The 14428-nt window shown below is 46.0% G+C and overlaps 1 protein-coding gene across 5 annotated transcripts in view; it reads right to left on the reverse strand.

Annotated features, from left to right (window-relative positions):
* The window catches only part of LOC143528885 (protein diaphanous homolog 3-like), a 285913-nt gene that overhangs the window by 122807 nt on the left and 148678 nt on the right, over positions 1 to 14428 (reverse strand). For all 5 annotated transcript variants that reach the window (XM_077024807.1, XM_077024808.1, XM_077024806.1 and 2 more), the window contains 2 exons: positions 2892 to 2987; positions 651 to 745 (listed from right to left, as the gene is read on the reverse strand). In XM_077024807.1, the coding sequence (XP_076880922.1) occupies positions 651 to 745; positions 2892 to 2987 (191 nt within the window). The remainder of the gene's footprint in view (positions 1 to 650; positions 746 to 2891; positions 2988 to 14428) is intronic.

Here is a 14428-nt window from a genome sequence, read left to right on the forward strand (position 1 = left end):
TTAACGCTCCATATTGCAGAGGTGGGGGGGAGGAATGTTTGCTTTGATGCCCATTAAAAGATGTGTTGGGAAAGAGAGTTAAAAAGAGAAGACGGGCTTGAAAATGTCCTCGAATACTAATGAGCTCATGACCTAAAGCACATGAGCCTGGTGTTGGACGTGGTCTGGGTGTAGGAAGCTCAAAGAAGGGGGAAAAAAAAAGATACATGAGCTTTTACATGAGCTCTCATTAGACACTCCCCCATGAGGCAGCAGACCTGAGATGACTGTGGTAATTACTGAACACTGAATGGGAACTCCACAGTGAAACCTTCTCCGGCTTCCAAAAGGATTCTGGAACATTCCGAAAACCAAAAGTGATGAAGATGATGAGGGTTGTGCAGTCAGGGCAGGGGCAGGAAGGTTTTGTATGGAGGAAAGGAATGAAGGTCAGAAAGGCCTTCAACATCTGATCAACATAGCTGATCTCTCAGAGTCCTAACAAAGCTGTGCAGTATCAAGCCAACTAAAATATCTCTGTCTGCTTATTTAAATACCTTTGCTAAGCTACCAGTAGAGGAACTGCTCAAAGATACAGGAGGGTATCTGATGATATAGGGAATACTTTAAAACCACAATGATGCTATGGAGGCAGTAAAATGAGATGTCACCTGAATCATGGACTCTGTGAGCTGCTCCTCATCGACCTCCACAATTATTCTCCTGATTTCTTCATAAGGTACACGGAATGAACCCAGGAAAATGGCTGAGAGAGACAGACAGACACAGAAAGAGAGAGAGAGAGATGAAGCACTTTCCATCATCTGAATCATCTTGGTTCTATGTCCCAGGGGCGTATGCCATACACACCCCCTGTCTGAAGGAACCTGTCCTCCTGTGCCCCCTGTCTGAAGGAACCTGTCCTCCTGTGCCCCCTGTCTGAAGGAACCTGTCCTCCTGCGTCCCCTGTCTGAAGGAACCTGTCCTCCTGCGCCCCCTGTCTGAAGGAACCTGTCCTCCTGCGTCCCCTGTCTGAAGGAACCTGTCCTCCTGTGCCCCCTGTCTGAAGGAACCTGTCCTCCTGCGTCTTCTGTCTGAAGGAACCTGTCCTCCTGCGCCCCCTGTCTGAAGGAACCTGTCCTCCTGCATCCCCTGTCTGAAGGAACCTGTCCTCCTGCGCCCCCTGTCTGAAGGAACCTGTCCTCTTGCGCCCCCTGTCTGAAGGAACCTGTCCTCCTGCGTTCCCTGTCTGAAGGAACCTGTTCTCTTGCGCCCCCTGTCTGAAGGAACCTGTCCTCCTGTGCCCCCTGTCTGAAGGAACCTGTCCTCCTGCGCCCCCTGTCTGAAGGAACCTGTACTACTGCGCCCCCTGTCTGAAGGAACCTGTCCTCTTGTGCCCCGTCTGAAGGAACCTGTTCTCTTGTGCCCCCTGTCTTCCATTATCTGCTTAATTTATCACGTCAGTTTTGGCTGATTACTTTCATTTTGCTTTAAATGTATGAACGAAAGGCCACAAAGCTGCTAACTTAAACCTAATGAAGTGGAGAAATCAGTGAACTCACACACGCATGCGTATACACACACACACACACATACACACACACACACACACACAGCAGCCAGCGAGCTCTAACCCTCTGACACTTGGCAGTGTGTTTACAGAAGGCGTATGAGAACAGCAGTATGGAGGTGGGGTTGGGCTCCACCACTCAGGTAAGACCAGCACACACGCTGCCCAACTGGCCGGGCATCTCCAGCAAACCCTGCACACGGGAAGCTTCACTTTAAGAACAAGTGGAATTTTAATAGTGTGGAACACAGTCCCAGAATAAACCTTTGTGTTTGAGTGACTCGCTCACACAGAAGATCTGCTTTAGCCCTGCCTTCAGCTCTCTCACTCCACTACGCTCTCTCACTCCACTACGCTCTCTCACTCCACTACGCTCTCTCACTCCTTTGATAAGGCAGAAGGCAGTGCCGGGTTATACAGTGACAGGTCCGAAGGACAATCAGGCTGGGTTATGCAGTAACAGGACTGCAGAACAGACAGACTGGGTTATACAGCGACAGGATTGCAGGACAGACAGTCTGCGTTATACAGCTACAGGACTGCAGGAACCTGAGACTGGGTCAAAAGGTGTGTTCATGGGGGGACGGGGGACACAGGGCGTGTGTTAAAGGGGGGACGGGGGACACAGGGCGTGTGTTAAAGGGGGGCGGGGACACAGGGCGTGTGTTAAAGGGGGGCGGGGACACAGGGCGTGTGTTAAAGGGGGGCGGGGGACACAGGGCGTGTGTTAAAGGGGGGCGGGGACACAGGGCGTGTGTTAAAGGGGGGCGGGGACACAGGGCGTGTGTTAAAGGGGGGCGGGGACACAGGGCGTGTGTTAAAGGGGGGCGGGGACACAGGGCGTGTGTTAAAGGGGGGCGGGGGCACAGGGCGTGTGTTAAAGGGGGGCGGGGACACAGGGCGTGTTAATTGGGGGGGGGGGGGGGGGGGGGCATGGTATGAGCACACATTCTTTAAGACCTGATGAACAGGTGCAATGAGAGAAATATGTATGTGTGGGCGAGCAATGTAATGTGTGTCAGGGTGACATATGCCACTGTGTTTACCTGGAGGGGCTTGCGTTCAGGGAAAGACAGTGAGATGGAGACAGGCAGACAGGCAGACAACAGCTAGGCAGGGTACTGGCTGTTGTCACATGCACTGACAGCTGCCTAAGACTTGGTCCTGAACCTCCATCATCTCCGTTTTAATCTAAACGGCCCGTGTAAATACACGTCTTCTCAGGGCAGCACCAGAAAGGACAGCAGCTAGGATGTTAAAGTGGGGACGCTCGGCGTGCGATGGTACCGCAGCGAGAGCCACACTGCTCTCAGAGGAGTCGGGCCCAGCCCGGCACACTTACACAGGTTCTGGGCCATCTTTGGGTCCAGCACTTTGAGCTCTTTCATTCTCTTCTTGACAGATTTCTTCTCATCCTGCTCCTGCTCTTCTTGATGACCTGTGGTGATCAACACACACACGCGTGTTAGAAACTAATGAAAATGTCACAAATACTGTGGTATCTACAACAGCAGCACAATGTACCAAGGCAAAGATACAAAGGCAACCCTTTCAAAACGAGGGTCAAAAGTTACAACTGGTAAACCAATGGTATAAGTGGGATGTCAAGGTGTTTAATGTAGACCAACGAGAGGTTTAGACTGAAATACGTTACAGCTCATTGAACTAGCGAGTTAACGGCACTACCATTGGCAATCAGGGTGGAAGAAAAAACACCCATCAGCTCAAGTCCTCTATAACCAGCCTGAACACTGAATAATTAAACAGAGCAGCCATGTAGGCGATGTGCTTGACTTAATGAAGACTCATGGGGGTGACTGATGTGTTGACCTCCTAGGGTCAGATGATGACATCCTGTAAACACAGGTGCCCAGGGACAGGCTCTTAGTATGCTGTGGGATTAGATCAGGGAGGGTGTGTGTGTGTTTCATTGTGTGTCCTAAGACATTTGTTTCATGTGTGCGTGCGTGAAGGTGTGCATGCAGATGGGAAGACAGAGAGTGTGTTTGAGTATTCTCCATGGTCACAGGAGGACCATAAGGGGATTGGTAACGGGAGAGACAGCTATGGAGAATGAGATTAGAGAGAGAGAATGACTGGAATGAGAGAGAGAGAGAGAGAGAGAGAGAGAGAGAGAGAGAGAGAGAGAGAGAGAGAGAGAGAGGCACTTAAATGTGAATCCCAGTTCACGTCTTAGAGCTCACGTTTGGTTCACGTCTCAGGTGTTCTGCAAAGTCTCCGCCCTCTTCATTTGAGGGATCATTTTATTGTCAAGGTTTCTTTCATCAGAAATGAAAGTGTGGTACCGACCCAATCTCCAGGAACTGGAGGTTCTCATTAAGGCGTCTTATCTGGACCAACATTAGGTCTTTTGCTTCCCAGCACTAACAGTCATGGTGGTGACAGCCAATTAGCATTTCTGAATCAATACAAGCTTTATTTTATCAGGCAGTAAGACGACAGGGAAAATCAGAGATTAGGTCCAATTGCTACAATATTTTACAATAGTTCTACTCCCAGTCCTACACCACCACGTTCCCACAGTATTAATTTAGCCAAGTTCACCCCTCCACTCCTGGGCACTCTGCATTAGTGCAACACAAAGGGTAGAAGAAGGCAACGAAATCCACCACTCCTCAGCATTGTTTAAAGTCATTTTTGTGCAGTTAGAAGACATTTTTGTCTACACGAGTCTCAAAACACTTAATGTCAATGTTAAAAGTCTGAAATCTATTTTCATGCGACTTGAGATCCACTCAAGTCTGAGTCGGACCAGTGCCTCTATTAGAAATGTCTAATGTCTGCATCCACACACAGTCACACTAGCACAGTAAACCAGAAAAAGTGTGCACAAACTCATAGAGCAAAAACAGAGGCACAAGGATCCAGAATTCACAGCGGTGGGAAGCCCAGAGAACAGCAAACACACACACGCACGCACGATGCCAAAACTCAAACAAAGAAAAGGAAGAAAAGGAAGACGAGGGGATCAAACGCTCCAACCGGAGCCGAAGAGCGAGGGAGCACGAGGGCGTCGTGGAAACATTTCAGCAGAACTTTAATTATTAAAGGCGTCAGATTAACAGAACAAAACACTGGTCCCAGGAGGCAGGTGTGTAATTGTCTCGTGCAATAATTATCCTGGCTGGCTACATGCTGGCCAGTGATCAGGGGGAGAAGTACAGGGTTAATCTAGAGAAAAAAGAGCTAGTCTCACTAGTACAAAAACACAGTTAAGAATAAAGCACAGAGTTAATCTGTAGGCAAAGAGGTAGTCTCACCAGCACACAAATTCAATTAAGGATAAACCATAGGGTTAATCTACAGGAAAAGAACTAATCTCACAAACACAATTAAGGATAAACAACAGGGTTAATCTACAGGAAAAGAGCCAGTCTCACTAACACACAAACACAATTAAGGATAAACAACAGGGTTAATCTACAGGAAAAGAGCCAGTCTCACTAACACACAAACACAATTAAGGATAAACAACAGGGTTAATCTACAGGAAAAGAGCCAGTCTCACTAACACACAAACACAATTAAGGATAAACAACAGGGTTAATCTACAGGAAAAGAGCCAGTCTCACTAACACACAAACACAATTAAGGACAAACAACAGGGTTAATCTACAGGAAAAGAGCCAGTCTCACTAACACACAAACACAATTAAGGACAAACAACAGGGTTAATCTACAGGAAAAGAGCCAGTCTCACTAACACACAAACACGGATAATCCACACCGCCCCCACACTCACAACCCCTGGCTCCTGCCCACTCATCTAGAGGACTAGAGTGTGCTTTCGTTGGACCTGTCTACTCCCAGAAACATGAAGACAGCGCAGGAGAGAACCGCGTAAACACACTCGGCTCCCGGGCCAACCGCAGCTCCTGGCACAGATACTGAAGCTGTCCAGAAGTCCCCAGTCAGGCCCTTGTTTAGTGCTGCTGGTAATGTCCTCACGTTAACACTGATGGCTGGTGCCAACGATGAAGCAAAGGGCTCAGCATTAAGGGGGAGAGGTCAATGACCACAGATAACTGAAACAGCAGCAAAGCACAAGGGCCAGAGAGGCAGACGTGCAGGAGGCAGACAGGGCTGGTGAAGCCTCCATCTTCACCCTCACTTCAGTGAACGGCAGAAAACTAGGAGAGCGAAGAGAGAAGAAAACTGTGGAGAATTGAGGAAAGACCGAAAATGAGCTCCTTTATTCTTTATTAAATGTTAATCATTCTAAAAATGAAGATTAGCGAGAACTGAACACTTTTAAAGATGTTCATTCAAGGATCAATGCTGAGAAAATAAAAACCCAACAGTCTAATTGCAGTCGCCTTCCACAATGGCAGAAGATCATTATTTCATATTCTCAGTATAAGTGGAAGAAGCAGAATGATTCATGCTATACATAGCAAAGAAAAGTGAGAATCGTTTGCACGCTTTTATACACGCACGCGCATGGATAAATGCATCTGATACACTGATATACAGCACCAGGCTCCTGGTAAAGGAAGCAATGTGTGTAATACAAACAATTAGAGACGGAAGAAACGTTGTGATTAGTGGCTCAGTACCGGCTAACATAGCTGATCACAAAACGCACCCTTACTAAAAGTAGTCTACGCTGTCAACACAAACACCAGAAGCCATTTTCTGATCAATAAGTAACATTCTGCATACTGTTCTCCACAGGAGGAAAAATACAACTACTTACTACCTTGTGTAGTGACAAAGTTTCCAAAAAACATTTCAGGGAATCAGAGAGAGGTCTTTCATTTGTGCAAACAAAACAACTCCAGAATTAGCAAGAGAATGAACCAGCAGTTTGTTAACAGATGCACAGATAATGGAGGATTTATAAATTTGTGAAAGAAAAGTCCAGTCATGAAGTGGTAGGCCATGTAAACTGTCAGAGAGGGGTCAGCGGAGAGTCAATCACTACATCCAAACTTCATGTGGCCTTCAGATTAGCTCAAGAACAGTGCACAGAGAGCTCCATGGAATGGGTTTCCATGGTCAAGCAGCTGCATCCAAGCCATACATCACCAAGTGTGATGCAAAGAGTCAGATGCAGTGGTGTCAAGTACAACACCACTGGACTCTACAGCAGTGGGGGCGTGTTCTCTGGAGTGACGAATCATGTTTTTCTATCTGGCAATCTGACGGACGAGTCTGGGTTTGGCGTTTGCCAGGAGAACGGTACTTGTCTGACTGCATTGTTAACTTTGGTGGGGGGGGATTATGGTGTGGGGTTGTTTTTCAGGAGCTTGGCTTCCAGTGAAAGAAACTTGAATGCTTCTGCATACCAAGACATTTTGGACAATTCCATGCTCCCAACGTTGTGGGTACAGTTTGGAGCTGGCCCCTTCCTCTTCCAACATGACTGTGCACCAGTGCACAAAGAACGGTCCATAAAGACATGGATGGCAGAGTCTGGTATGGATGAACTTGACTGGCCTGCACCTCAACCCGATAGAACACCTTTGGGATTAATTAGAGCAGAGGGCCAGGCCTTCTTGTCAAACATCAGTAAGTGACCTCACAAATGTGCTTCTGGAAGAATGGTCAAAATCCCCACAAACACTCCTAAACCTTATTGACAGCCTTCCCAGAAGAGTTGAAGCTGTTCTAGCTGCAAAGGGTGGACCAACATCATATTGAACCCTATGGATTAGGAATGGGATGTCACTTAAGCTCATATGTGAGTCAAGGAAGGTGAACAGATACTTTTGGCAATATTAATGTCTCTAAATCACCATAGATTTTTTTCCATCCAGTGTTCTAGTAAGTCGTTATGTGAAAAAGTGGTCCCATGGAAAGTGGACCCCCGTGTTGGGTGACTACTCCAGGACACTGAAGAGGGATGATCCTGAGGATAGAGACAGGCAAAACCTATACACCTACAGGCTTTAGCAAGACTACATCGATCCGTTTGGGTTCATTTAGAACTGAATTGCTCCGTCACTTAAAAGCAATGTGACAAAGTTTATAAAAACAATTTAGAATTTGGCCCAAAAGGTATTAAAAGTATTATAAGGTACATATTGTAGTTCGTCGTGAAACACAAAATACCCCCACAATGCACACGCACAACAGCAAGAAAGATAAAAAAAGAGAATAAAATAAACCAGTAGGCAATAAATAGACAGAGAGACAGTGAGAGGGGTGGATAGCAGGTAAATAAGTAAACAAGTAAGATAATGGCAAAGATTATGTGCTACCATCAAATTCACTCCATTTTTATTTGACAGTTTGAAACCATTGGTGGTTGCACACAGACATGGTATGCTCTGAAAAGTTCAGTGATGCAAGTTATCACAATAAAAATAGGTATCACCGCATTGCCCAACCTTAGTTTCACAGCTTTCATAAAGTTTTAATGCACAATTCTAAATATTCTCCCTAACACATGTCTCAGATACACTGTGTGACAAAACAGGTCTAGTGCATTATTCATCAGCCCATCAGAACCTCTCCAGCCACACTGCGTTTGTTCCATCCAGGAGAAGGAAACCGTACAGGCGTCCGTACTGAAGGCGGGGAGTCTATGAAGGATGGATGGGAGTATATATGTGTGCACGCGTGTGCATGTGCGTGTGTGTGTGTGTGTGTGTGCACACGCACAAAAACTGCCAAGATTAAGATATGCAGTATTGATCTGTTCATCAGGACTAACTCCCAGACTGTCAAAACCAACCCCACACATTCATTATTCACTGTGAAACACCCTGCCACACAGATTATACACAAACCCAGTGTGTGTGCGTACTCACGCTGAACGGAACATGTCCACAAAGTCTAAATAAGCCATGATATATAGCAGACCCTGAAGAGGAGGATTCCATTTAAACCTTACATGCAGCACAAATGTACAAACAGCTAAACGATACATGCTACAATATGACCGCTACACACACGTGCTGGGGCCCGAGGGGAATGAGTGTTTAGCTCTGTGTTAACGGGGCAGTTTTAGGGCATCGGGACATCAGAGCCTAAGGACTACCATTTGACTGATTCTAATAAAATCAGTGGTGTATCACCGCTGTTAAGATTTTTTTAAGCCGTTTTACATGCCCTGCACAGGAAACATCAAAGCTTTAAGAACGAGGAGCTCTCACGATGCTGTCTGCAAAGAGTCAAAGCACATAATACTTACCAGTCAAAGCTACTGAGAGGTAACGTCTGACTGACTTTCAGTGGGTTTAAGAAACTCCATATCGGTAATTTACACTGAATTTCATGATTATAAGGCCTGCTGAGGAGTGAGTGATAGCATGAACCTCTCAGACACCACAATGGAAATGAGCGTTAAACAGTGATGTGGAGGATGCTGGGAGATGCGTCACTCACGCACAGGAAATGATTAAGCAGAGAACGTGGGCGGTAATTACTAAAACATCTACTCATACACACCACTGTGCCAGTCAGGTGCTTATCATCTAATTAAATCTCAACGATTAGCAAATCATCTCTCTTTCTTGCTTTCTGTCTATTAGGCAGCCATGGTGATTGGTCCCAGAGGAGGTCAGGGATCATTGGTTAATCGGTTTGGTGTCTGCAGGTGGGAGGTGTTATCACAGGCCCACATCAGAGCAGAGGTGTGAGAGAGCACATCACTGCAAACGTGCATCAGCGTGGCAGCAGTCACACGGCGCACTCGGTGTTGGGGGGGGGGGGGGGGGGGGGCAGTCACATGCTGACAGAACGAAGCCTGTCTGAACCAATCAACACACACAAACCCTCCTCTGAACCCAGGCTCATCATGCACATGCAAATTGCCTTATAGTTTGTTCAGCAAGGCAACAAAAACTGCACATGTACTTAAAATCAGAAGCAACAGCTACCATGCATACAAACACTCCAGAAAACATGGCAAGGAAAACATATTATCAAAGATTACTATCTGTAAGTAGAATAAATAATTATCCAATTATCCAATTTACTCCCTAACTACCTCACCCTCACCATCATTCTCACTCACCCTCACCCACCACATCACTCATTCTCCCTCAATCACCCCATCACTCTCACTCTCCCTCAATCACCCCATCACTCTCACTCTCCCTCACTAACCCCATCACTCTCACTCTCCCTCACCACTATAAGGAATGAAAGATAAAAGAAACATTGACTAAACGCGTGTGAGTGATGGGCTACATGACAGACGCCCTGGGGCACAACCCCAGTGTTCCAGGAGACCACACCACAACATTAGTGCAGCTTAGACAAAAACTCCACCCACAGACCAGAGAGAAACCCTTCTCTTCACAAACCCAGCTCACACTCCACACCTCAAATGCAGGCATATGCACAAGCTCTAGAATCACAGAGTGACGTGTGTGTCCTTCTTCCTGTAAAGGTTTTGCTGGAATGGCAAATCACTGTGGTTTTCCCTGGGGACAGAGAAATAAGAGGCCCATCTTTAGTGCACACACAGCGCTGTAAGGTCATGGCAAGAGATCACACACAAAACATCTGGTAGCACCAGCACCATCTGCAGACATAAAAGTGAGAAACCTTCAGAGAGCTTACCCTGGACTCTACAATAAGCTGCTCTGTTAAGCAGCCTTCTTAAGGTTACGGTTTGAACTGCGTGAATAGCATAATGGCGGTCCCCGTCTCCCTTGTCGGATCCACTCGGCACTGAAGGCCACATTAAAAACAGATTAAACCATCTGTAGAAACGAAAGGGCTAACTAGCACCAGCGAAGAGGGAGATGTAGTCATTATGATGATGAAGATGAAGACGAAGAGCATATTTATGGCTGGTGACTTGGTGCCGCAGCCTCGAGTGGGTGTCAATAATGTCAGTGTTTGTAGAGATTTGTTCCTGTAACAGACAAGCATCACAAGGGACAGAACCATCAGCTCGACACCACGGCAGACCTCGACACAGCACAGCCCCACAACACAACACACACTGTGCTTAGACGCAAAACACACACTGAGCTGAGACACACAGCAACGCAACTGTTCATCCACAACCTTTCTGTAACCGTCCAAAATTCACTCGTTTTCAGAACCAGTGCCTTAAATTACACTGTGAGGTAAATGTATCTCAGAAAAGCAAAAAATATTTAAATGCAGGTATGTGTCTCATAAGCAGTTTAATAGCTATGTATTTAAGTCCATGCAGGACAAAAGTCTAAAGTCAAAAAGTCATAGATCAAGTCAAATTACAGCTGAGGGCTGCTTTGGTGTTCTTAACTAGATACATCTTTGGAGATGGACAACAGTTATAAGCAAGTACCGCTAAACCTCTAAGCTGGAAAAGACAAATACTCCCACAAAATTTCGAGAAATTACTATAATTCAAAAACAAGTGCCATAAAAACATTACTGTACACTAATGAAGCTAATACTAGACTTGTCTTCTGCAGCTCTGAAGCCTGCAGGAGAGGCGACACCCCGGCCCAACAGCTCCGCTTATATTTCCCTTCCTCTGGCATTACGTCTCTCTGGCTAGGATACGTCTGTGAAATCCTTCTCTAAACTGACAACGTTAAAACCCCCCCAAGATATTATGTCATCATATTTGTTATCAAATATGTCAAATGTGTACACATACAAATGCATGCGTGCCAACACACACTTCACCACATCAGGGGCAGAGGGAGCTGGCAGAGAGAGAGAAAAAGAAAGAAAGAAAGAAAAAAGAAAGAAAGAAAGAAATAAAGTGTGAGCTCATCACCTTCCCTGTCATCACTTTTCCGTCATTCCACTAGTGTGACCCTTAAGAGGATGAGGGAGACACATCTCTCACTTCCTCTATGCAAAGAGGAGAAAGATAGAGAGCAAAAGAGATGGCAGGTTTAGCAAATAAACCTGCAAATGAATTTTAAAGGAGGCAGCACATTATACCGCGGATGCTATGATGACTGTAAAGAAATAGTGAGTGATCTGTGGGGTGGGGCATGGGGTTGTGGGGGTGGTATGTAGTTAGGCACACGGGTGTGTTATGTAGTTAAGCACACGGGTGTGGTACGTAGTTAGGCACACGGGTGTGGTACGTAGTTAGGCACACGGGTGTGGTACGTAGTTAGACACACGGGTGTGGTACGTAGTTAAGTCCACGGGTGTGTTACGTAGTTAAGTACACGGGTGTGTTATGTAGTTAGGCACACGGGTGTGGTACGTAGTTAGGCACACGGGTGTGGTACGTAGTTAAGCACACGGGTGTGGTACGTAGTTAAGCACCCGGGTGTGGTATGTAGTTAAGCACCCGGGTGTGGTACGTAGTTAAGCACCCGGGTGTGGTATGTAGTTAAGCACACAGGTGTGGTATGTAATTAAGCACCCAGGTGTGGTACGTAGTTAAGCACCCAGGTGTGGTATGTAGTTAAGCACAGAGGTGTGGTACGTAGTTAAGCACACAGGTGTGGTACGTAGTTAAGCACACAGGTGTGGTACGTAGTTAAGCACACAGGTGTGGTATGTAGTTAAACAGACAGGTGTGTAATGTAGTTAATCAGACAGGTGTGTTATGTAGTTAATCAGACAGGTGTGTTATGTAGGTAATCAGACAGGTGTGGTACGTAGTTAATCAGACAGGTGTGGTACGTAGTTAAGCACCCAGGTGTGGTACGTAGTTAAGCACCCAGGTGTGGTACGTAGTTAAGCACCCAGGTGTGGTACGTAGTTAAGCACCCAGGTGTGGTACGTAGTTAAGCACACAGGTGTGGTACGTAGTTAATCACACAGGTGTGGTACGTAGTTAAGCACCCAGGTGTGGTACGTAGTTAAGCACCCAGGTGTGGTACGTAGTTAAGCACCCAGGTGTGGTATGTAGTTACGCACCCAGGTGTGGTATGTAGTTAATCACACAGGTGTGGTACGTAGTTAAGCACCCAGGTGTGGTACGTAGTTAAGCACCCAGGTGTGGTACGTAGTTAAGCACACAGGTGTGGTACGTAGTTAAGCACACAGGTGTGGTACGTAGTTAAGCACACATGTGTGGTACGTAGTTAAGCACACATGTGTGGTACGTAATTAAGCACACAGGTGTGGTACGTAGTTAAGCACACAGATGTGGTATGTAGTTAAACACACAGATGTGGTATGTAGTTAAACAGACAGGTGTGTTACGTAGTTAATCAGACAGGTGTGTTACGTAGTTAATCAGACAGGTGTGTTACGTAGTTAAGCACCCAGGTGTGGTACGTAGTTAAGCACCCAGGTGTGGTACGTAATTAATCACACAGGTGTGGTACGTAGTTAAGCACCCAGGTGTGGTACGTAGTTAAGCACACAGGTGTGGTACGTAGTTAAGCACACAGGTGTGGTATGTAGTTAAGCACACAGGTGTGGTATGTAGTTAAGCACCCAGGTGTGGTACGTAGTTAAGCACCCAGGTGTGGTACGTAGTTAAGCACACAGGTGTGGTACGTAGTTAATCACACAGGTGTGGTACATAGTTAAGCACCCAGGTGTGGTACGTAGTTAAGCACCCAGGTGTGGTATGTAGTTAAGCACCCAGGTGTGGTACGTAGTTAAGCACACAGGTGTGGTACGTAGTTAAGCACCCGGGTGTGGTACGTAGTTAAGCACCCGGGTGTGGTACGTAGTTAAGCACACAGGTGTGGTATGTAGTTAAGCACACAGGTGTGGTATGTAGTTAAGCACCCGGGTGTGGTACGTAGTTAAGCACCCGGGTGTGGTACGTAGTTAAGTACACAGGTGTGGTATGTAGTTAAGCACACAGGTGTGGTAAACAGACTAAACATGGGGTGCAAACTGTTGCTACTCTGCACTGTAAACTCCACTCCCACACAGAGTCAGTGTGAAGTAGTGTGTGTCCACTTGTGTTAAGACACCGGTGGAGAAAGTGAAGAGTGTGGCATTTAACATACTAACTTCACTAAGCACATGTCATTATTAAATCCAGCAAACATCAATCAAAGCTTCTTTACATTCAAAACCCACTGCTTACACCAAATATGGAAATATTTCAGCAACTGGCCATTGATATCATACATAAAAATGATGAGATCATTCATCATCTGAATCAAACACTTACCCAAGACTTTCCTTAACATCCTTATCAAACTGCCACCGACTTCTTTTATTAGTTACAAAAGTTTGTGATTAATGCATTTCATGGAGAATTGAACAATGACATTTATGATGATTTATTAATCACCAGTATCACCCTTTGCAACGAGCCATCTAACAAATAAAAACTGCTTTGATTCTCTTGTGATCTAAGGACACTGGCCGAGCTCAGAAAGTCCAGATTCCAGAATTCCATGGCTCTGTAGAAACATGACAACATTCATATAATCCAATACAGTATATGATCCTAATGATGCGTCCTGGTCTTTCACAATACCATAACAAGGCTTCCTCTGTGTGCATACTGAATATATTTCAGTATGTTGAACATACTGATCGAAGCACACACCTGTTTTATGGCTATATTAAGGCACTCTCCCCTGCTCAGCTACAGAATCATTCAACTGGGTACGTTTAATTGTTCAGGGGTTTTTTTTCCCCAAAGATCCATGTTTGAAACTTACAGCAGCACCTTCCCCCCTCAACATTGTTCAGGTCTAATTTGTTGTCCTTTTAAAGTACCATCAGTCCACAGCTATGGAGCGCAAAGAGGGACAATCAGAGTGACGCTGGTTTAACAAGCCCCGCAGGGCTGCTGGCCATTTTAGGTCTTTCTTCCTTGCTTAACCTCTCATTTGTGCATAAACCTCTATGCGAATCTGCCAGTCTCCACGAGCGTGGCCATAAAGCCCAAGGTTAGGGAAGCGTACTGCCTTTTAATCTGACTGATGCTGTAAGTAAAACCAGCTTCTGTCCACGTATGCAGGCGCAGAAGGCCATCAGTTACATATACGAGAGGTCAATCAGGCTCAGAGTATTAGGAGT

The sequence above is a fragment of the Brachyhypopomus gauderio genome, chromosome 12 (assembly GCF_052324685.1).
Source record: "Brachyhypopomus gauderio isolate BG-103 chromosome 12, BGAUD_0.2, whole genome shotgun sequence".
Lineage (NCBI taxonomy): Eukaryota > Metazoa > Chordata > Actinopteri > Gymnotiformes > Hypopomidae > Brachyhypopomus > Brachyhypopomus gauderio.